Source organism: Sus scrofa, chromosome 1 (assembly GCF_054392235.1).
Source record: "Sus scrofa isolate SSC_HxYL_T2T_F1_AM1 chromosome 1, Sscrofa_HxYL_maternal_Yorkshire_Landrace_v2.0, whole genome shotgun sequence".
NCBI lineage: Eukaryota > Metazoa > Chordata > Mammalia > Artiodactyla > Suidae > Sus > Sus scrofa.
Genome location: NC_139383.1, coordinates 187608035 through 187631478, shown reverse-complemented (window position 1 = coordinate 187631478; position 23444 = coordinate 187608035). Strand labels below are relative to the sequence as shown.

Genomic DNA, 23444 nt, shown 5'->3' with positions numbered 1-23444 from the left:
TCTTAGTCTATCACCCATTGCTGTGTAATTCAGTTCAACATAATTAGGCCTGCCCTAGTGTAAAAATTCTTTATCACTTTTATAAGAGGATGTGAATAAAGTGCACATTGGTTTAAAAAAAAAAAAAGCTGTGAAAACAACACATTTAATTTCAAGCAAAGCCTTGAAATTGGACACTATTGGGTTCCTATATCATCTCTTGCTTCTTACCAACCATGTGACTTGGAAAAGTTTATCAATTCTTTGTTTCAGTTGCCTTGACTGAGGAAATCTATATGATAATACCAACCTCACTGGAATTTTATAAAAATTAAATGAGGAGTTACTGTCATGGATCAGTGGTAATGAATCCAACTAGTATCCAGGAGGATGAGGGTTCAGTCCCTGGCCTCGTTCAGTAGGTCAAGGATCTGGCATTGCCGTGAGCTGTGGTGTAGGTTGCAGATGCAGCTCCGAGACTGCATTGTTGTGGCTGTGGTGTAGGCTGGCAGCTGTAGCTCTGATTTGACTCCTAGCCTGTGAACTTCCATATGCTGTGGCTGTGGCCCTAAAAAGACAGAAACCCAAAAAATTAAATAAAATATAATGTGTAAAATCTTTAGTACAATGCTTGTCAACAGCAAGTCTTCAAAAAGTTGGTAGCTATTATTTTTTACTTTTCTTATCAGACAAAAATACTTCAATAATTTAGTTGAGTATTCCCAGCTATCATCCCAAATTACAGTTCTATAAACTGTGGAAGATGAGTCAAATGCACTTTTAAAGGATCATGCTCTCTGATGTCTGATGGTTGGATTAAGAGGCATACTATACAGGGATCATTTATGCACCCTGCCCTGTGGGGTCGCAGTGAATTAGAGGGATCCTGTTTCACTACTGTTTATGCTTAAGGAGAGTATAGACCTGAAGAGAATCTTTAAGTAAGCTCACTCTTTTTTTTTTTTTTTTTTTGTCTTTTGTCTTTTTAGGGCTTTACCCATGGCATATGGAGATTCCCAGGCTGGGGGTAGAATCAGAGCTATAGCTGCTGGTCTAGGCCACAGCCACAGCAACACGGGATGTGAGCTGTGTCTGAGACCTACACCACAGCTCATGGCAATGCCAGATCCTTAACCCCCTGAGCCAGGCCAGGGATCAAACCCACATCCTCATAGATACTAATAGGGTTCCTTAACCAGTGAACCATGATGGGAACTCCAGGTAAGCTCACTCTTTGATTAATTTCTTAATTCCTACGTAAAGAACACTATAGTTGTATTTATTCCTAGAAATTTAAATATGGTATTAAAATATGAATGTACTGTAACTACATTTTTATATTAAAAATGAGTGTTAAATTATATTCCTTAAAAGAAACTTATATTCCATTTTTAACAGAGTTGTCATTTGTACCTTTAGAATTCATGTTTCTCATAATGGGATAATTTTCCCACAGGGAGATACGTTAGCCTGACCATGATCAAAGGGACACTTCTTCTGAGCTAGAACCACTCATATTCATTTCTACTACATATTGACGTATTTACTTAAGTTTGATAGGAACTTTTTTAACATTTTCAAATTCGTTTTATTTTTAAACCTTCAAATGTTTTACTATAATCACAATGTAAAATGATTCATTATCAAAAAATGTCCAGTAATAAGGCAATGCTTTGGGTGATAAATTATAGTTATTAGAATTTTACATCCTATTCTTTAGATAAACACAAACTATTCTTTATACACTGATAAAAGATTAGTGAAATATCACATCAAGATTTGTATATGTCCTCTTTCCTGTCAAATCTTTTAAATTCTATCAAATCATAACTACAGTTTATCTTTAAAGTTATTACTAAGTAATCTCATAAAAAATAAAAACTTTGTATCATATTCATATAACAAGATAAAAGAGTTCTGCAGAGTTAGAAATAAAAGTGTTTCCTGGAGCATTCCCTAAGGTAAATGTTACCCGTTTCCTAGTGGCTCAGCAGGTTAAGAATCTAGCATTGTCACTGCTGCAGCTTAGATTGCTACTGTGGTCTAAGTTTGATCCCTGTCCCCAGAACTTTGGCATGTCAGAGGTGCAGCCAAAACAAACAAACAAACAAATAAAACAACAAAACAAGACTAACAAAAAGCCATGTATCTCACAAAGGATCTAAAATATTCATGCAAGGAGCGGGAAAAGAAGTCTAGAAAGATTCATCTGAATATTCAATTTGTTTTGTATGTCTTCTGAGGCACTATTTACTCTTTTTCTCTTTACTCTTATTATTTTACTTTTATCAGATGTTTTTATTTTTAGAAACAATAACTATACATTTAATAGAATAAATGGAAATATAATAACACTATCTAAAGTTAATTACTTAGCTACCACATTGAATTGTTTGCGCTTAAATAAAATGCTTAGAGAGATCCTAGTACATAGTAGTCAATATTAACTATATTTAAAGTATTCTCATTTAACTCATCCAGTCACATTGGAAGTAAAAAGCTAAATCACAATAAAAAAATATGTACTAAATAGTTAAGAATATGTAAAATGGATAGTCTTTGTTTTCAAAATCTTTACTTAATGTTTAGCTACTGCAGAAACATTAAAAACTTTCAGGGTGCTAAAGGACCTCTGTTTATCTAAAGTCCAGTTCTAATATTGTCTTAGTTTTTCTGGAACTGCATTTTTAACTTTAAGCCACAACACTCAATATATTTAGGAAGATTTAGGCTCTATTTTCCTTCTCCCTCTCTGTTCTCCCATTGCTATCATCACTGAGCAGACATGTATCATTTGATTGTCACTGAAGATTTTGTTCTATGTATCTAATATTTAGTTCTCATTTTAAAAATTATCTTTGAAATATATTCGTAAGGTCTTTCACTGATATACCAGTGATGTTTACCAGAGACTCTGCCTGTGTGTCCATTTTGCATTCCTCCAGACAGCAGTGGCTCATCAAGGTAAGCAAGGAAGGAAAACTTCAAAACTTGTGAAAAACAGAGGCATTCACTGAAGCTATGGACCTACCTAAGGGGTGTTGTATTCTTTCGTTTTCCCATCAGGTAACTACTGTGATAAGGAATATAAATTAAAAACCACAGGGAATAACTTTCAAGACATTCAAAACTAAATGCAGATTGACATTCATTTACTACGTAAGTTAGAAATATTGATTGCAAAGGACAGTTGGGAATTTAAATATGAACAAATGCATTTTTTTAAGCCTTGTAATTCTTTTTATCAGCTGCTCGCTCATTATTTAATATCACAACAAAAGAGGCTGAAATTTATGGTCTAATAATATGAACACAAACCCACAAACACCCTGGCAGAAAATTAAAAAGATAGAAAATGAGCTTTGCATAGATTTTGTAAAATATAAGGAAAAACGATAGTCTTGAAAGGCTAAGCTTTAAATCAAGCAAGAGTTCATAGAAGTGGGCACAGGCAGTTGAGGGAGAAAAAGCGTTGAGTTTCAAATGCTCTTATAGCAGAATAAAAGTATCAGGAGATATTCCAGTGCAAATACACAGAGACCACAGTTAATAACGAATATTTTAGTAAGAGCGAAATTAAGAACAATAGAGTAAATCCAAGAAATCCCAGAGAAAGGCACCTACAACCCACGGAGTAGGAAATAAATGGGCTCACTTCTCCATAAGTGGCTCAGGAAGATTGCAGAACGTGCCTTGAAGCTCTGGGTCCTGCCTGAGGCAACTTCTAGTACTACAGTAGCACAGACTGAGTCTGGTTTTCAGGGACTGAGAGTTGGCAGGTCCTTTGCTTCACTGTGATACAGGGGAAACAGGATTCCCCAAACTCCTTGTTGCTTTTAGACCAAGAGAACCTGTGATTTGCCTAAGAAAGATGCAAATTAAGTAGAAACATTGACCTGTGTGCCAAGGCAGTTCCAAGGACAAGAAAGACAGGAGGAAGTTGACTAAATCCCAGAGAATATCAGTAAGAAACAGGATAATCCAGCAATAGGCAACCCCTCACCACAAGGCAAGGGGCAATTAAACTGGGATATGGGCTTCTTCTGCCCCTGTCCCAACTTAAGTACTTCCCCTGGTGATGCCCAGTATGCAAAGTGAAAGTGATTGGGTTAAGTTTATCAAGTTTATCTTGTATTGTCAAGAATGAGTATTCCATCAGCAGAAGTGAGGTACGTAGAATTCAGTTTTAGAAAAATTGAAGACTATCCAATTCTTAGGAGAAGCACATCAATGCTTATGAAAATACTTTTCAAATTGCTATTGAATGTAGCTTTCTAATATTCCTCCATGTCATGCTATAGAACTGTTCTGAGCCTCACTCCCTGGAAATCAGAATTTCCAGATATTGTATGTATTTCAAAGTATGGATCTTAACATTCATAAAAGATATGGTTCATTTCTTCTTCAAATAGTGATATATATTTTTATAAAATTTATTCTCCTAGAAGAAAGGTACATATCTGCCAGAAAAGAAAAAGTTAAGTGAAACTTTTTTAAAAATTGAAATGATAAGAAAAACTTTACACACTGCTTTCATAGCAAGTACTTATGGTTATGCTCTGGAACTGTCATCTGTAGTTATGGTTTGGGTCGTACGTTCTCTGCGGGTTTTGTGCTATTACTTCCAAATAAAAGATTAATATTGTGTTTTCTTTTGTGTATGTGAAATCATTGAATTTAGTTTTCTATTTTTACATTTTACACAGCTCACTGAGATGCAATATGAAGTGTTTAATTGCTTATTCCTCAACTGCTGAAGTATATACTTTCATTACAGCTTTAAATTAAAGGCTTAGAATCAAAGTTATTGCTTTTTTTACACATACAAAGTTATGTACTCCAGAGTTTGAAATAAGGAACAACATCAATGTTATCTGCCAAGTAAAATTACTTGAGTAGAGCATCTCATTATAACAACAGAATACCTACAGTCTTCCCTTGGGATGTACTACAAGTATGTGGTATTAAACCTATATTTAACACCCAGAAAAGTATATCTTGATTAATTTTGTATGTCTTTGGCTAATAGTAAAATGTCCAATTATCTGGGTATCTTTTTGAGTTTAAACTACTTTTATCTTTTGAATAATAGTACATTGCCTTTTGTTCATACATATAATTTAAAAATCTAAAATCTAAAGACAGTGAAAGAAATGATCACATATTATTTTGCAGAATGTTTAGTCTCCAAAACTGAGAGAAACTTCGTAGTGTCTAGTGTTAACTACACACAAGTAAAGTACTTTGTAGAATTAGGTTTCATGTCCATTTTTTTACCAGTGTTTGTAAGTTAGGTGACTCTATGCAATTATAACTAAGTTAGATTTCCTACTCCACCTCACTCTTTGAGTCAGTTAAATATGTGCTGTATGTTGGAATTTAATCTCATCACATCTTTATCTAGTTAATGACTAAACACTGTAGGTTAAAAAAAATTTAGTAAGAAACCATTTCTGGTTTATAATCCATGTGCACAAAAAAGTTCTATTAAGTGTACTGTACTCTAGTTAAAACAAGCAAACAATAAATTCTGGGAAAGTAAAGGAGAAAAATGATGCCTGAGAGTCATTTTGGGTGTAAGCAAATTCTGTAGCTGCTACTCTCTAGATACACAAGCTTAGGAGAGTTATAGCAACTTTCCTCTGCCTCAGTTTCCTCAGCTTGTAAACTAGGGCTAGTATGAGTTCCTATCTACTGAAGGTTGAGGTAGATTAAATATGGTAGCTATGATACAGTTAACATGGTGAGTGCCTGGCACACAGTAAGGACTAATAGATGTAGAGGGATGTTTTTTGGTTTTGTTTTTCACTATCTGACCTGAAGATTCAATTTGGGGAGTAATCAATGTAGAGGTGTAGGAGAAACCACTAGTATTAATGCCATGGTCTAGGGAGTCTGAGCTGTGCCTCACCAAATATAGGCCCTGAATAACCCACTTCCAAAATGCCTTATGAAGTAGAAGGTACTTCTTTTTGTCTGCATCTGCAGCATATGGAAGTTCCCAGGCCATAGATTGAATCTGAGCCTCAGCTGTGACCTATACCACAGCTGAGGCAACATCAGATGCTTAACCCACCAGATCCCCACCTCAGCAGCTAAACTGCAGAGATAACACCAGATGCTTAACCTGCTGCACCACAACAGGAACTCCTAGGAGGTCTTGAAAAAAATATGCTTTTCCAAACTCACTGAATAATTATATTTCTAGACATCACTGAAGCAGAAATACTGGTGCTTAAAACTTGGAATTTTTGTTTTTAATAAAATTGTCCCATAACTCTCAGGCTTGTCTAAATGTGAGAACCACTAATACAGAGTATAAAACCTCCAGAGACCATCAACATGTAGAACTCAAGAAAAGAAGAAGCATCCCATCAACAGAATGAGAAGGTGCCACACAAGTACATGGAGGAAACAATACAATAGAGTGTATTGTAAAAATTCAAGAGGGAAAAAGTTTTTAGAAAATTCACAACTGCCTGTCTCTCTTAGACTACAATTTTCTCTTTGAAAAACAAAGAAAAATGGTTCATGCACACACAAAAATAATATAATTTAGATATCAACTACCAATCTTAAGGAACAAAATCATCAGGGTTAAAGTGTTAAGGGTTAAGTTCCTTGTTATAACCTTACAATTGCACCTCCTACTCTTGACTCTCTCCTAACCCACGTGACCAGTATGTTGAATGTAGTATTTGCTATTTTGTGCATTTCTTTATATTTTAATGCCTATCTACGTATCCCTCTTCAAAATGTGTATTTTGAACTTGAATTTTATAATATGCCTGCTTTACTATTCATTTAGCTCAGTATTACTGTTGTGAAATTCATCCATCATGATGGCATTGTAGCTTATGTTCATCTTTCATGTTATATTTTGAATTGTATTTTATGAAGAGTCTACAATTCTATTATTCTATCTCTTATTGATGTTTAGATCATTTTCTGTGTTTTCTATGCTGTGAATATTCCTGTTTCATGTGTACAAGGGTTTATCTGTTTTCATTGTAATTGCTTTTATTGCCAAATTGCTCTCCATACTTACACACCAATTTATATACTCATCGGAACTATATTTTTATAAAACAATTCTGTTTTTGCACATCATATGTGCAGAGGCACTTATTATTCCACCCTATCTTTTCATGGTCATTTGCATAGCAAACATTCTTAGAATACAGAGATCATGCTGCCCTCTGGAGCAGAAGGAAAGCCCATTTAAGTATAATAAATATAATGTCTTCCTCTTGGGCAATGATTGAACAGGTTTGGTTACTGTCAGCTATAAAATACTAAAGTCTCTTAAACTCAGTGTCCTACAGATATGATACAAACCAAAGACATAGGCAAAATTCACCTGAGCACTTCTAAGTCACCCTGTGTGACTCAGGAGACAAAGGGAACAAATCTGAAAGTAAAGCTTATGCTGTCTGCTATGTTGTGAACATTTCTCTCTGAACCGCTAGTCTCGGTTTTTCTGCTAGTATCCAAAGTATGGTTGCATGCTAACTTGTTAGTTTGTAAGTAAACTAAAATCTTACTCCTCCCTGCCCCCACCACCCTGAGTACTCCAGGTTCTTGGCACATATAAAAATTCTCATTGTTTTATATCTACATCAAACCTTAAAGTTGTAATTTTTATAAACTTTGGTTAATCTGATGGTCTGAAATAGTATTATGGTTTTACTCTTAACTTCCTTGATTCACAGTGAGGCTGAGCTTTTTCTCTAGTTAATTATTTAGGTTCCCTCATTTATGAAATACTCGATCCTGCTACGTTCATTTTGCTATTGAATTCTTTTTCTTTAGTTATAGGATTTTTAATATATTATGATTAACTGTATTTGTTCTAAATATCTTTTTCCAAACATCTGCCTTTATTTTCCCTGTTTAATGGGGAGTACTGATGAGAAGACATTTTTGTACTAAAATTTTCAATTTAATATTAGTTTCAAATTTAAGATTGGCTAATTTATCAATCTTTTATTTTACTAATTGTGTCTTTGCTATTCTATTTAAGAAAGTAATAGCGGGAGTTCCCGTCGTGATACAGAGGAAACGAATCCGACTAGGAACCATGAGGTAGCGGGTTCGATCCCTGGACTAGCTCAATGGGTTAAGGACCTGGCATTGCCATGAACTGTGGTGTAGGGTATAGACGTGGCTCGGATCTGGCATTGCTGTGGCTGTGGTGTAGGCCAGTGGCTGTAGCTCTGATTAGACCCCTAGCCTGGGAACCTCCATATGCCCCAGGTGCAGCCCTGAAAAGACAAAAGACCAAAAAAGAAAAGAAAAGGAAGTAATATCAGGAGTTCCTGTCATGATACAGAGGAAATGAATCTGACTAGGAACCATGAGGTTGTGGTATCAATCCCTGGCCTCGCTCAGTGGGTTGAAGATCCAGCATTGCAGGATCTGGCATTGCTGCAGCTGTGGCATAGACCAGCAGCTGTAGCTCTGATTAAACCCCTACCCTGGGAATCTCCATATGCTGCTGGTACAGCCCTAAAAAGACAAAAAAAAAAAAAAAAAAAAAAAAAAGGAAGTAATATCTTACCTGAGGTCATAATGACATTCTTCTGTCTGTTTTCTAAATGATTTAACTTTTGCCTTTTAAATGTAAGTAGTTGATCCTCCTGAGACTGACTTTCCTTTATAAGAAATGAGATAGGGATCACATTCATGTATTTTTTAATATTCACAGCCAACTGAATGGTATTTATTTTCCTGTCGTTTATGTGAACAGTCCCACCAATGTATACATGGGCTTTCTATTCCATTCCATTATTTTATCTGTCATGTGTCTAATGCTGTGCTATTAGCACAAACTTGAGATTTTCATTTCCAGAAATATACCAGGCTAGACTATATAATTAGGATTAACCCACCCTTAAGCAGTATTAAATATATATGTATATATACACAAACATTTACCTATATGAGATAAAAAAATCTAAGGTAAAATAGAAAAATCTAAAGAAAAATGTAAAATCAAAGGAGTTAATGGAATTTTTCACCCAAATTGCTTTTGCCTTCAGCTATTAAATGACCCAGACAAACCTGAACTTTGATTCTTATAGTTTGGCAGTGGTGAGGCAGACAGGAATGAAAACCTAGAACTTGCCTAAAGCAAGGGATTGGCCCCACTTTAATCTGTAATACCAAAGGATTTCATATTCAAAGTAAAAGTAAACCATACTACTGAGGCCCTTAGGAGCATTTCAGAAACAAAGATACATCTCTAAAGGAATATAGCTTTGTCCAAGTCCCCAAAGAACTGCCCCTGCCCAAGCCTTAGTATTTTTAGCCACATGATCAACACACAGTTAAAAAGACTGGGAATATTATTATGTAATTTTTTTATTTTCAGGCTGGACAACAGCGATGGTGGGAACAGGAGATTAAAATAAATGGGAATATTCAAAAGGGAGAATTAATTACATATAACTTGACTGAGCTAATTAAACCAGAGGCTTATGAAGTCCGACTGACTCCTCTCACCAAATTTGGCGAAGGAGATTCAACAATTCGTGTCATCAAATATAGTGGTAAGTAGTTTTTCATTTCAAAGTATTTATTTGCATACCAAAGTATCTAAATATGTAGGCTGTAACTATTTAGCAAATTTAGACATAAAATTTAGCATATTGACTTTCTGGGTCCTTAGCTAAGTGACAAAAGAAAAAGATTAAATCACCATAAGTTGTAATATTTTGATTATTAATGCAGAGATATATAAAAATGTTTAATTAGCATTGAACCTACCCTATAAGGTATGATGCAGCATGTCTACCTTTTTTTTCAAGATGGTCTTAAAATGTATATCATTAAGTTAGGAAATGTGAGAAAATTTTTAAATTTTAATTAGTAAACCACTTTTTAGAACAGTTTTAAGTTTATAGAAAATTGAGCAGCAAGTATAGAGACTTCCATATATGCCCTCCCCTCAACACAGTTTTCCCTTCTGTTAACATCTTGGAAGGTATGTTCATTACGAAGAACAAATACTGATACACTATTAAGTCAATGGTTTACATTGGGGGTCATTATTTGTGTTGTGGAGTTATATGGATTTTCATAACCGTGTAATATTTTTATCTGCCACTACAGTATCATACAGAATAGTTTCACCATTATGAAATTCCTCTTACTCCACCTATTCATCCTTTCATCCCACCTCTAACCTTTACAACAACCACTAATCTTTTTATGGTTTTGCCTTTTCCAGACATTGTACAGTTGGAATCCTACAACATATAGCCCCTTTAAACTGGTTTGCTTCACTTAGCAATACACATTAAAACATTGGCCATATCATTTTCTGGCTTGATAGTTCATTTCTTTTTACTGTTGATAACATCTCATTGTTTAGATGTACCACAATTTGTTTTTCCATACACTTGTTGAATGTCACCTCAGTTGATTTTGTTTTTTTTTTGGAAGGGGGTTATTTTATTTTCTTTTAGATCACTAATGTTAATGTGTGATAATTTGCCTTTATTAACCATATGTATTTAATATTTCTTTACTGTTTAAATGTCCTACTTTAACAAAAGTTGAAATACTGTCAAACTTGGGAACCAAAGTTGATCAAAAACTTCATAATGGTTTACAGAGTTCACTGGTGTTCCAGTGGGTTAAGGATCCAGTGTTGTCATACCTGTGACTCAAGTTGCTACTGTGCCATCTTTTCATTCCCTGAACCAGGAACTTGCACCTGCCACAGGCATGGCCAGAAGACACAAAACTAAACAAAACCTTTATAATAGTTCAAATAGAAATAACAGCAATCATTCATATATATATATATATATTAATTGTTATTTCCCAATAAAATTTTTTTCTACTGTACAGCATGGTGACCCAGTTACACATACATGTACACATTCTATTTTCTCACATTATCATGCTCCATCATAAGTGATAGACATAGTTCCCAGTGCTACACAGCAGGATCTCATTGCTAATCCATTCCAAAGGCAGTAGTTTTCATCTATTAACCCCAAGTTCCCAATCCATCCCATTCCCTCCCACTCTGTCTTGGCAATCACAAGTCTATTCTCCAAGTCCATGATTTTCTTTTCTGTGGAAAGGTTCCTTTGTGTCTTATCTTAGATTCCAGATATAAGTGATATCATATGGTATTTGCCTTTCTATTTCTGACTTACTTCACTCAGTATGAGAGTCTCTAATTCCATCCAGGTGGCTCCAAATGGCATTATTTTGTTCTTTTTTATGGCTGAGTAGTATTCCTAATCCAATCATCTATTGATGGACATTTGGGTTGTTTCCATGTCTTGGCTATTGTGAATAGTGCTGCAATGAACATATGGGTGCATGTGTCTTTTTGAAGGAAAGTTTTGTCCAGATATATGCCCAAGAGAGGGATTGCTGGGTCATATGGTAGTTCTATGTATAGATTTCTAAGATACCTCCATACTGTTCTCCAAAGTGGTTGTACCAGCTTACATTCCCACCAACAGTGCAGGAGGGTTCCCTTTTCTCCATACCCTCTCCAGCATTTGTTATTTGTGGACTTATTAATGATGGCCATTCTGCCTAGTGTGAGGTAGGAGCTCCTGGTAGTTTTGATTTGCATTTCTCTAATAATCAGAGATGTTGAGGATTTATTCATGTGCTTCTTGGCCATCTGCATATCTTCCTTGGAGAAATGTCTATTCAGGTCTTTTGGCCATTTTTCAATTGGGTTTTTGGCTTTTTTGCTGTTGAGTTGTGTAAGTTGCTTGTTATTCTAGAGATTAAACCCTTGTCAGATGCATCATTTGAAACTATTTTCTCCCATTCTGTAAGTTGTCTTTTTGTTTTCTTTTGGGTTTCCTTTGCTGTGCAAAAGCTTGTCAGTTTGATTAGGCCCCATTGCTTTATTTTTGCTTTTATTTCTGTTGCTTTGGGAGACTGACCTGAGAAAATATTCATAAGGTTGATGTTAGAGAATGTTTTGGCTATATTTTCTTCCAGGAGTTTGATGGTTTCTTGTCTTATGTTTAAGTCTTTAAGCCATTTTGAATTTATTTTCTTGCATGGTGTGAGGGTGTGTTCTAGTTTCACTGCTTTGCATACAGCTGTCCAGGTTTTCCAGCAATGTTTGCTGAAAAGACTATCTTTTTCCCATTTTATGTTCTTGCCTCCTTTGTCAAAGATTAATTGACCATAGGTGTCTGGGTTTATTTCTGGGTTCTCTATTCTGTTCCGTTGGTCTGTATATCTGTTTTGGTACCAGTACCACACTGTCTTGATGACTGTGGCTTTGTAATATTGCCTGAAGTCTGAGAAAGTTATGCCTCCTGCTTGTTTTTTGTTCCTTAGGATTGCTTTGGCAATTCTGGTCTTTTGTGGTTCCACATAAATTTTTGGATTGTTTGTTCTAGTTCTGTGAAAAATGTCATGGGTAATTTGATATGGATTGCATTGAATCTGTTGATTGCTTTGGATAATATGGTCATTTTTACAATATTAATTTTTCCAATCCAGGAGCGTGGAATATTTTTCCATTTCTTTGCACCCTCTTTAATTTTCTTGATGAATGTTTTATAGTTCTCAGCATATAAGTCTTTCACGTCCTTGGTCAGGTGTATTTCCAGGTATCTGATTTTTTGGGGTGCAATTTTTTAATTCCTTTTCTACTATTTCATTGTTAGTATACAGAAATGCATCTGATTTCTGAATGTTAATCTTATATCCTGCTACTTTGCTGAATTTGTTGATCAGTTCAAGTACTTTCTGGGTTGAGTCCTTAGGGTTTTCTATGTATAGCATCATGCCATCTGCATACAGTGACAGTTTTACCTCTTCTCTTCCTATTTGTATGCCTTTTATATTAATTTAATATATACCTCACAGATTTTGTCTTTTGAATTTATGTGTATTTTTTCAGTTATATTCAGTGACTAGCTCAAAAATCATCAATGTATCTTTCAAGGTTCAGTAAATCACTGGCAAAATGTTTCATTACTTCAATGGAATATTATTCTGTTAATTATTGATTTTTAGGGCTTGAGTTAAAAAGATAATGGAATTTGTTTTTTTTTGTTTTTTGCATGTGAAGTTCTCCATCCTGTTTAGCATTAAGTATACTTTCCTACTTAAGAGGGAAAAATAGTGAATACTATCAAAAGTAAAAAACAAAATGAAATTATTAAAAACTCATTAAGGTTGTTTTTCATGTGAAGTCTTTTCTTCACTCTCCTCATCAGAGTGTACATTGTACACGATATATTCAATTTTCATTAAAAAATTAAGATATGTAATGTAGAGTAGAATATTCATAGAAGATCAATGTAAAAGCATTAGACTCATTGGGCATCTTTTCTTAAATATAACTCTCTTAAAAATGTTTATTTTTCTGGTGAGTGTTATAAATATTAGTACAGAATTACAATTGTTATTCTATAATCACCTTCATAATTCCATCAAACAACAACTAGATAACATCCCAGTATATTTTTCTCAAGTTTTAGTGTCATATGTTTAATAAAACATGAATGATCTCTTCCTAACTAATATCTATGCTCCCTGCCCCAAGTTGTAAAACTGTAGACTATGTAATATTTAGAAGCATCGGAAACCATATATTAATATCCATTCTTTTAAAAGATGAAGATATTAAGACTCAGAAAGTTTCAGTGTCCTGCAGAGTTAATCAGACTCACTCTCTAGAGTTAGGGCTCACGATTCCATGACAGAGAATCATTACCTCTTGCCTAAGTTTAGAAATTATTAAAAATTGTCTTATGAATGTATAGAAAAAAATCTTCACAAGCTCTATAGTTCTTATTGAAAACTCTGAGGTAGCAAACTGAAATGAAAAATAAATCTGGAAAATAGACATCATGTTTAGTTTCAACTTTAGTTTTCTTTATATTAGTAGGTATGCTTATTAAAATTTCAAACATTTTAGTTAAAAATTACTTTTATATATTATGGATTTAGGTAAAGCATACTTTAGTATATCATGTATCAGCATATCAGGTATCAAGGCATCTATAAGATATTAGACTTTCAAGTTCAATTGAAAGAAGAAAAATAGACCCACTGCAGTATTTTGAATTTTGAATAGCAAATTTTCACTAGGTTAATTGTGATGTTTATAGTCAATTTGGTGACTAAAATATTGTAGGAGAAGTCTCAAAAATTCAGTCTGGTCAGATGTTATATGTATATGTGACATTTCTTATAATTACATTATAATTCAAAGATACTTCTTTCAAAAAATATAGAAAAACTTGTAATCTTAAATTTTAATTATGAAATAATTTTAATTTTAATAAGTATTTTTCAAATTAAAAAATACTTATGTCTTACAAGAAAGTAGATTTTTTTTTCTCCACTTCAGTGCAACTAGTAAATGTATAGTCCCTTCTCTATGTTATTATTTCATAATTTGCCCTGGAGAATGCAGAATCAGAACAATTAAAATAATTGGACTAGTCTATCTTTTTTATGTAAACACAGTAGAAAGTAATTGATCAAAAAACCAATCACTTTGTTAAAATTGATCCTAGAGTATGAAATGTAACAATTATATATGAACATGTTTTGTGCATTTTTAACTATCATACTTTAATAGTATATCCAAGTTTAACAAAAATGGTTAATGGCAAACACTAGGATTAAGAAGAAAGTAGACAAACTTCTGGAGGTTAGATTAACTGCCCATTGTAATCTTGGGTGGCTGCAATAATGCTTTCTTTCATCCGTAACGGATTTTCTTGCAGTATGATAAATGCCTAATCAATATAAACAGACACCACTTTGCCTCTTAGGTTAGATATATTTTTGTTGTAAGTAAAATGTAAAGTACTTATTTCACTTCAGATAGAAATCAGTCAGCACTTGCACTGTAAACACGATTAGTATTTTGAGATAAATATTTCTTCCAGTACATAAAAATGCAAATATATTGCTTATCATTTGAAAACTATGTGTGCGTGTGTGTGTAATTAAACAAAGCAACATCAAAACAGTTGTTTGTTTTGGGACACATATAATGATATGATATGAGAATTGCTTTTTTCATATTTATTATGTTTTTTCACTAGAAGTAGATAAGGGCAAGAAAAAAAAGAAAGTACAATCTCTGTAGGATAATTGCATTCATTGCTAAAACATCTGGATTATAGGTTGGCCTACTGTCAGCCTCAGTTTTGATTTCTTGGTTTTGTTTAGCACTAGTTAGGATATAAAAGATCAGAAACACCATTCCTTGAAACATGAACAAATCCCACGTGCTATTTAGCATTGATCTTTCGGGTACTTTTATTGCTGAGCTCCAAAGTAGATTCTATTCAATCCTCTAGAACAAAATAGATTGCAGATATAATTCTCTGTGGCCACAATGGGGCAGATCATTAAGTTTTGGTAAGGAACTATGAGATTAGAATTTTATTTTTTAAAGACATTCGAGCCATGCTAATACTATTTTTTTTTTTGTTTTTCTTATAGCTCCTGTTAATCCTCATTTGAGTAAGTATATTTTCACTTTAAAAATGGAACTGTATTTAAAAATTAGGAAAAATAGAACATGCATAAACATGCAAAGATTATTTAGCAAATGTTCTCATTTGGGTTAAAATGAAATATCTTAGAAACAGTTAAATTGGCATTAAGTGTAAATTATACATTTCAATGGATATGGGTGTTTTATATTGATAATTGACTTTTCCTAAATATGCAGTCATTTTCCCAAACCTGTTTAACATTTGTTTCTCTTCTGGCATTGTTGATTTTTTATATTACCAGTATTTAAGTTTCTCTAATTTTCATTATTTTATTTCTATGTTCCACTCATGAAATATGATATTTACTTAAAAAGTTGGTATTTGAAAGTTTTAATTAAGATTTTTCATGGATCATTATTCTATATTCCAATCTTATATGAAGAAGAGGATAATCTGATCACCATCCATTTGATAATATTTCATTTTGAAATGAAGAATTGATTTTTATCTCCTATTTTGTGTCTAGCAATATATTGTTCTTTAACAAAAGAAGGAAGAGCCACCTTTGCACTCTTATTCCTAGTCATACAATATTCTCGATTTCCTATACTTAGTGAAGAATCTGTCCAAATCTTTTTTCTCATTTTACTGTATTCTCTTTTCTGCAATGGCCTTGAACTGACTATATAACAAAGACCAAACTACATAACTCTGTTCTTGCTGTATTTCCTACTAAAGATCCTCTTTTACTCCACATCTGCATATCCAAATTTTTTTCTAGATTTTTATTGTTCGCATCTTGCTTCATTGCATAGAAGTTCATTTAGTCATCACAATGCCCCTTTATTGTGGATATTATCAACTCTGAGTTTCATTTTTCATATGTTTATCACAAATGCTTCTTCTTCCACTAAGTATTCCTTCTTTCGATTTTCATAACAATTTATCTTTATTTATATGGAAGCTATTTTTCATTTTCTATTTTCCAGTAGACAATAAGATACTTAAGCACTCAATATGTTTCTAATTTCTCTCTACATCTCACTATCTTTGCGTCTATCACAGCATCTCATTTTTAGCAGGTATTCAATGCTTATTTGTTAACAGAACAAATACATGACAGTTTTAAGACTAATTAATTGCATAAATCAAATTCTCCCTGGCTTCTACCCAGGATATTATTGCTATTTAATTACTATATTGATTATAATTGAAGTAAGTTCTCTTATTACACATTCAATAGAAATATTTGAAACAGTTGTCACGAAAAAATTAAAACTAAATACAAGGGAAAATTGACAAATATTTCAATTCAAGAAAAAGATTTTGAACAGTCTATCTACTGAACAAAATGCACACATATTTATGGGAGGGAGTGTTTGTTAACTGACCTCAGTCCAATATGATAAGAACCATTATTTTATGGCAACTGAGAAAGATAGAATTAGATGATATAGAAAAGATGATATTTAAGCTAGATCCTGAAAGCTGAATAGAGGCCCCTCAAATGAAGAAGGTAAGGAAAAACTTGTCTGTCATCGAAAAGAAGGTCATGTTCACATACACGATAACTGAGCAACACTCAGTATGTCTGGTGTACAATGTTCAAAAGTTACAGAAGCCAGAAGTGTGCTATAAAGATGGATAACATTAATTGAATTTAAATGCTTCCTTTAAAAGCTTGGGTCCTTTAGGTCATAGTTACCAACTTCTCTTCCTCAGCAAGCATTTTATATACAGTAAAATGCAAATCCAAACAATGCATTGAATTTTCTATTTTTAAAGTAATTCCCAGCACACCTCTTTATACCAAAAATTTCCATTGACTGTGCAGTTTGGGATTTTTTTCCTGAGTAGTCCATATGGTAGAATATGAGAATTGTTTAGGAAAAAAGTAAACATTACATAATCACTTCTCTTTGTTATCTAAAGAAGTTATTTTAATGTTATTGACAGTCACATACTTTTTTTCTTATTAATTGATTTCTTTAACTCTCATTGTTGTCAATGGGCCAAAACTCATATAAGAAAAATGCTTCATCAAACAAATCCACTTGCTATTGATTCAGGCTCTTATTTAGTAAAGGAGGAAAATAGGCCAATCTGTAAAAGAGGGTCATGTTTTATTTTTGATTTTTGCTATGTAAAGTTGATTTTTCTTTGCCTCAGACTACTTTTACCTGAGGTCTTTTTTTTAAATGCTATATTTTAATTTTTGCCATTTATTTTCCAGGTATAATTTACATACAAAAAAATTCAACTTATTTTGTATACATTTCCATAAGAAATGTTGACCAATTTGTACAGTCTTATAACCATCACCACAAAGTTTCACCACCCCTAAATTTTACCTATCTTGCTTTCTAGTCAAGCCTCCCTGCACCCCAGCCCCTGGCAAACTTGTTTTCTGTTACTGTGATCTTGCTATAATATTTCAACTAGTTACAACTTACTTACTATTTATTCTCCACAGATCATTAAAAGATACCTTACCAGTAATGATATTGTTAATGAAGTTGAAAAAAAAATGAAAATTAAGCAGTTCAGGGAGGGGAAAATCTAACTGAGAAAAAAATGAAATTAAAAACATTATTTCCATTATGATTCTAAATTATTTCTTGAAATGAAGAAAATGCTATCAAATCTCACTTCTTACATGATGTTTATGATTATACATAATGAATTCTTAAAATACTATTTAGCAATATTTCTTTCAAAAAAAATTATTGTTTTGATAATAAAGTTTCAAAATGGTTTGAATATATGTTGGCTTAGACATAAATGATAGTTTGAAACATCTTAATAAGATAAAATGATTTCAGGAATATACTAGAGAATATCTTACATTTAATATGATAATAAATGTGATATGCAACTTTGTATTGTGGCAACAAATCAAATTATTCTTAAATGCTCTTTCACATTTCATCACTTAATGTATTTATCCTAAATAGCTACTTCCAAAGTATTTATATAGAATAAGTTTATGAAATTTTGTCATAGTTAGGCTCTTCATTAGACTCAATCTTAAATCTTGAATTTGTACTCAGTGTTAAATTTAGAAGAGTATTTTATGTTTAGAAGTTTTTTGTTTGTGTTTAAAATCTTTTGATTGAAATGCTTTACTGAAAAGAAAGATGATTAGTTGTCAAGAGTACCACATTGTACTCCAGGTTCATCTCTGTTATTGCAAATGTCAGGATAATCATTTTTAAAGCCTAATAATGTTGCATTATATATGTCTGCCATCATTCCTTTATCTATCCATCCTTCAGTGGACTCTTAGGTTGTTCCCACATCTTTTCTGTTGAGAATAATACTGCAGTGAACATGGGAGTGCACGTATCTCTTTGAGGTACTGACTTCATTTCCTTTGGGTTATACTTACAGAAGGGATTCCTGGATAATATGGTAGTTCTATATTAGATTTTTTTTTTTCAGGAACCTTTCTACCACTTTCCGTAATAGCTATACCAATTTACCTTCCCAATAGAACACAAGTACTATACTCCTTTGATTATTGTAGCATTGCAGTATATTTTAAAATCAGTTAAGTGTGAGGTCTCCAGCATTCTTCCTCCTCATAATTGTGTTGGCAGTTTGAAGTATTTAGTGGTTTCATATGAATTTTCAGAATTGTTTTCTTTTTTTTTTTTTTTTTTTTTTTTTTTTTTTAAACATTTTTTTTTTTTTTTTTTTTTTTTTTTTTGTCTTTTTGCTATTTCTTGGGCCGCTCTCGCGGCATATGGAGGTTCCCAGGCTAGGGGTCAAATCGGAGCTGTAGCCACCGGCCTACGCCAGAGCCACAGCAACGCGGGATCCGAGCCGCGTCTGCAACCTACACCACAGCTCACGGCAACGCCGGATCGTTAACCCACTGAGCAAGGGCAGGGACCGAACCCGCAACCTCATGGTTCCTAGTCGGATTCGTTAACCACTGCGCCACGACGGGAACTCCAGAATTGTTTTCTAACTCTACGAAAATAATGCCGCAAGGATTTTCATAGGGATAGAAGTGAATCTATAGATCACTTTGGGTAGTATGGAGATTATAACAATGTTAATTCTTCCAATACAAGAACACAAGATGTCTTTCCATTTGTTTGTGCATCCTTTAATTTCTTTCATCAATGTTTTGTATTTTTCAGTGTACAATTTCTTTCATCTCTTTGGCAAAGTTTATTATTAAGTGTTTTGATTTTTTTGATGCCACTTAAATTGAGATTTTTCTTAATTTCATTTTCTGATAGTTCATTGTTAGTGGACAAAAGCACACAGATTAATTCAGGGGCATCATCTCAACATCAAGGGCTCTACTCCCAGAGATATCTGATCAGCGTAACCCATTGTGGGGAGTGGGGGGGATGGGAGTCTCTATTATTTAGATATTTATACTTTTATGAATTCCAGGGACTTTGTCTTTTTTTTTTTTTTTTTTTTTTTTTGGTCTTTTGTCTTTTTAGGGCCACACACATAGCATATGGAAGTTCTCAGGCTAGGGGTCAAATCTGAGCTACAGCTGCCCACCTACGCCACAGCCACAGCAACGCATGAGCTGAGCTGCATCTGCGACCTACACCATAGCTCACGGCAACGGCGGATCCCTAACCCACTGAGTGAGGCCAGGGATCAAACTCGCAACCTCATGGTTCCTAGTTGGATTCGTTTCTGTTCTGAGTACTTCCTGTACTCAGTCTTGACTTCATTATTTACTAGCTGAAGTTTGCCAAAGCTTTCTCCATCGTGAGCCTGATGAGTTAGTTCTACTGTTTTTTCATAGAGTTCTTACAATTTTAAATGAAATAATATAAACTGTGTTTATTTTTTTAAATTAAGGATTATTTTAATGTTGTATCTAGAGGAGTTTATAATCTCCACTATTTACTCTGATATTTCAAGCAATATGTATCCCACTAACAAAATCCTTTGATACCTAGAAACATAACTACACCCTCATTTCAGGGGCTTCAATAAAACTCTCTTTGAATTTGTGTCTGAAATCAGCATGTGGCAGGCAGCCAAGAAATCCCAGTCCTTCCACAGGGTCTTCATAAAGTCTTTTCATTATTTCATTTCTAGTGAATTTGAAGCATCTGGCAAATCCAAATTTAAATAAAGTATGAAAGATAGCTACTTTAAAAAAAATAATTTGCCATTATCTTCCCCTAATTAAACTTCCATTTGTATAAATGGGTATATGTGAAATTGTCTCCAGACATGGTGTGAAAAATTATAACATCAAGGTATACAACATTAAAGTGCTGTCAGGTAAATTAATAATAATGATGCTTTTCTAATTGATAGTTTTGTTTAGATTGATCCTATACTCGAAAAATGAAAATTGAGGAAATTCTTCAGCCATAATTCAGGCATGAATTATATTCTTTAATTTCAATTATCTGGATATTTCAGAGGAAATTGTTTGAGTTTAAATTATTAGGTAAGAGACTGATTTATATATCAAGCTTATTTTTTGTTTTCATTAAAATTGAAATAGTTTTTGTTTAGTTGTGATCTTGTAAGTGATTGCAATCTTGAATTATTATTGGTTTATAATGTTTTAATTTAGAATATTGCAATGTTTGTATTCATTTAATTAAATTCAATTACCTTAATTAAAATTCGTTAACAGGAGAATTTCACTGTGGATTTGAGGATGGTAACATTTGCTTGTTCACCCAAGATGATACAGATAATTTTGACTGGACAAAGCAAAGTACTGCAACAAGAAATACAAAATATACTCCAAATACTGGACCTAACGCTGACCGTAGCGGCTCCAAAGAAGGTATGAGGGTATGAAATGCTGTGTTCATAACAATCTTACCCTAGCCTTAGACTTTTAGGTACGCCGTTAATATGAAATACAGGAGAATGTTTAGCTATAGATTGGAAGATTTTGGAATAAAACATGAAATTTTTGATGTACTGTATCAATAATTCAGATACAGCCAAAGTTGGTCGTCATTAATTTTCTCTTAGAACTCACTGGCATATATAATTGAGAGATTAGGAATTTTTTTTTTAATTCAAGTCTAAAATTCTAATTTTGTCTCAGTCTTTTGTACATTTTCAGCAATTTTATCTTTAGCTCTATAGATTATTTATTCTTTATATTATGTTATGCCTCTACAGATTTTTTTTCTCTTCTTTTTCTTTTACTGCTGCACCTGAATCATATGGAAATTCCTGGGCCAGGAGTGGAATTGGGACTGCAGCTGCTGGCCTATGCCACAGCAATGACAATGCCAGATCTGTGACCTACTGCAGCAAGGCCATATTGTTAACCCACTGAGCAAGACCAAGGATCAAACTGCATCCTCACAAACACTATGTTGGGTTCTTAACCTTCTGAGCCATGACAGGAACTCCTGCCTATACAGATTTAATAAATGAGATGCAGACCATCCTAGTAATGTTTGCTTTGTATGAAAACTCTAAGACTTCTTGGTGATTTTGAATTTTATGTCACCTAATAATAATGTCTTTAAACATTTTATTTTGTCTTTTTTAAAGGCTTTTATATGTACATTGAAACATCTCGACCCAGATTAGAAGGAGAAAAGGCACGACTTCTTAGCCCTGTTTTCAGCATAGCACCCAAAAACCCTTATGGACCCACGAACACTGCGTATTGTTTCAGCTTCTTTTATCACATGTATGGACAACATATAGGTAAGATGGAAATATTTACTATATTTCTTCTAAAGTAAATCATTACTAAGAAGAAAAAGGTTCACAAACATATAGCATGAAATCAATTTTAGCCAAAGAGTCTTATCATTGACTTGTAAATGGCTTAACTGCAAATTACAAAATAAGATGCTAAGAATATTCCCCCTTCATGTCCTAATTTCCCAAATTTAGATTAGAATTCGAATTTGAAATTTTACCTATCTCTTCTGGAATCATAGTTCAGGCAGACCATCAATTGGTTAAGTGCTTTATGAGATCTTAGGAATGATAACAGTATAATTTATACTGTTTCCTTCCAAAGAAATTTGTTTGAACAATGACTCAGTGCATGGTAACCATCAATCATGAAAAGAAATATTGCAATATTTGGAAGACAAGTCCTCTTAGCATTATCTACACATTTAGAATATTAGTGTGATATTTTGTTTATAAAGTATGCCCAATATACCTAGTAGGATTTAAGAACATACTTGATTCTGAAAAAACATACAAAGATGGAGACACACAGACATACTCCTTGCCCTTAGAGACCTTAAGAAAAACAGAGACTGAGATGAGTAAATACACAACCGTGCTAAATAGAATACAGCATAACATCAAGAAAGAACCTAACAAAACTGTGAGGGGGGTGGGTCAGGGTGGGAGGAATTCATACAGGCCTCAATTCTTTATGTGCAATGCTAAAATCAACAAAACAGAACATATTTTTTTTTTATTTTAATTGTCTGGCAGCACATGCTACCCTACATCTTAGAATATATGGCCTAAACTGATATGAACATAGGTAAAGTCTTTATTTATCCAAATGGTGTGAACATTTGTATTATTTGCAGCCAAAATATTACTGTGTTTAATTACAGGATTCTGTTCCAGATCTTTCCAGGTGACAGCACATAATATATAAGACAAATATTCTTTTAACTTTTTAAAATAAGACCGAATTCTAAATGGTGAAGCATACCCAGTTCCACAGAGCTTGGCAAGGAACTGTGGATCTCTGTCTATTTGTCAAATAAGGCAGACTTCAGGGCAAAGGGAAATATTTCCCTGTGAAAGAGGGGTACATTTTCAATAGACAGAGATGAGCACAGTGAAGAGTAAGGTACTAATGATAAAAAAAATGCAGGATGTTAGGATAACATTAAGCACCTTAACATAGATCAATAAAAGTAAAAATATAAATATATATTAATTTATAAATTAATAAAATTGTTTACATGATATATACCAGCTACTGTACTTACTGAAGTGAAACAGTCCTCTTAATATCTTCATAAAAATGAGCATCACTATCCATCCTGTGCAGTG

At 33.4% G+C, this 23444-nt stretch overlaps 1 protein-coding gene across 9 annotated transcripts in view; it reads left to right on the top strand.

Moving 5' to 3' along the window:
* Positions 1 to 23444, top strand: part of MDGA2 (MAM domain containing glycosylphosphatidylinositol anchor 2) — an 837423-nt gene that overhangs the window by 768783 nt on the left and 45196 nt on the right. For all 9 annotated transcript variants that reach the window (XR_014841441.1, XR_014841443.1, XR_014841412.1 and 6 more), the window contains 4 exons: positions 9353 to 9530; positions 15445 to 15465; positions 21073 to 21228; positions 21957 to 22115. Coding sequence is in view for 6 of the 9 variants with exons in the window: in XM_021074079.2 (XP_020929738.1) it covers positions 9353 to 9530; positions 15445 to 15465; positions 21073 to 21228; positions 21957 to 22115 (514 nt within the window). In the remaining 3 variants the exon portion in view is untranslated. The remainder of the gene's footprint in view (positions 1 to 9352; positions 9531 to 15444; positions 15466 to 21072; positions 21229 to 21956; positions 22116 to 23444) is intronic.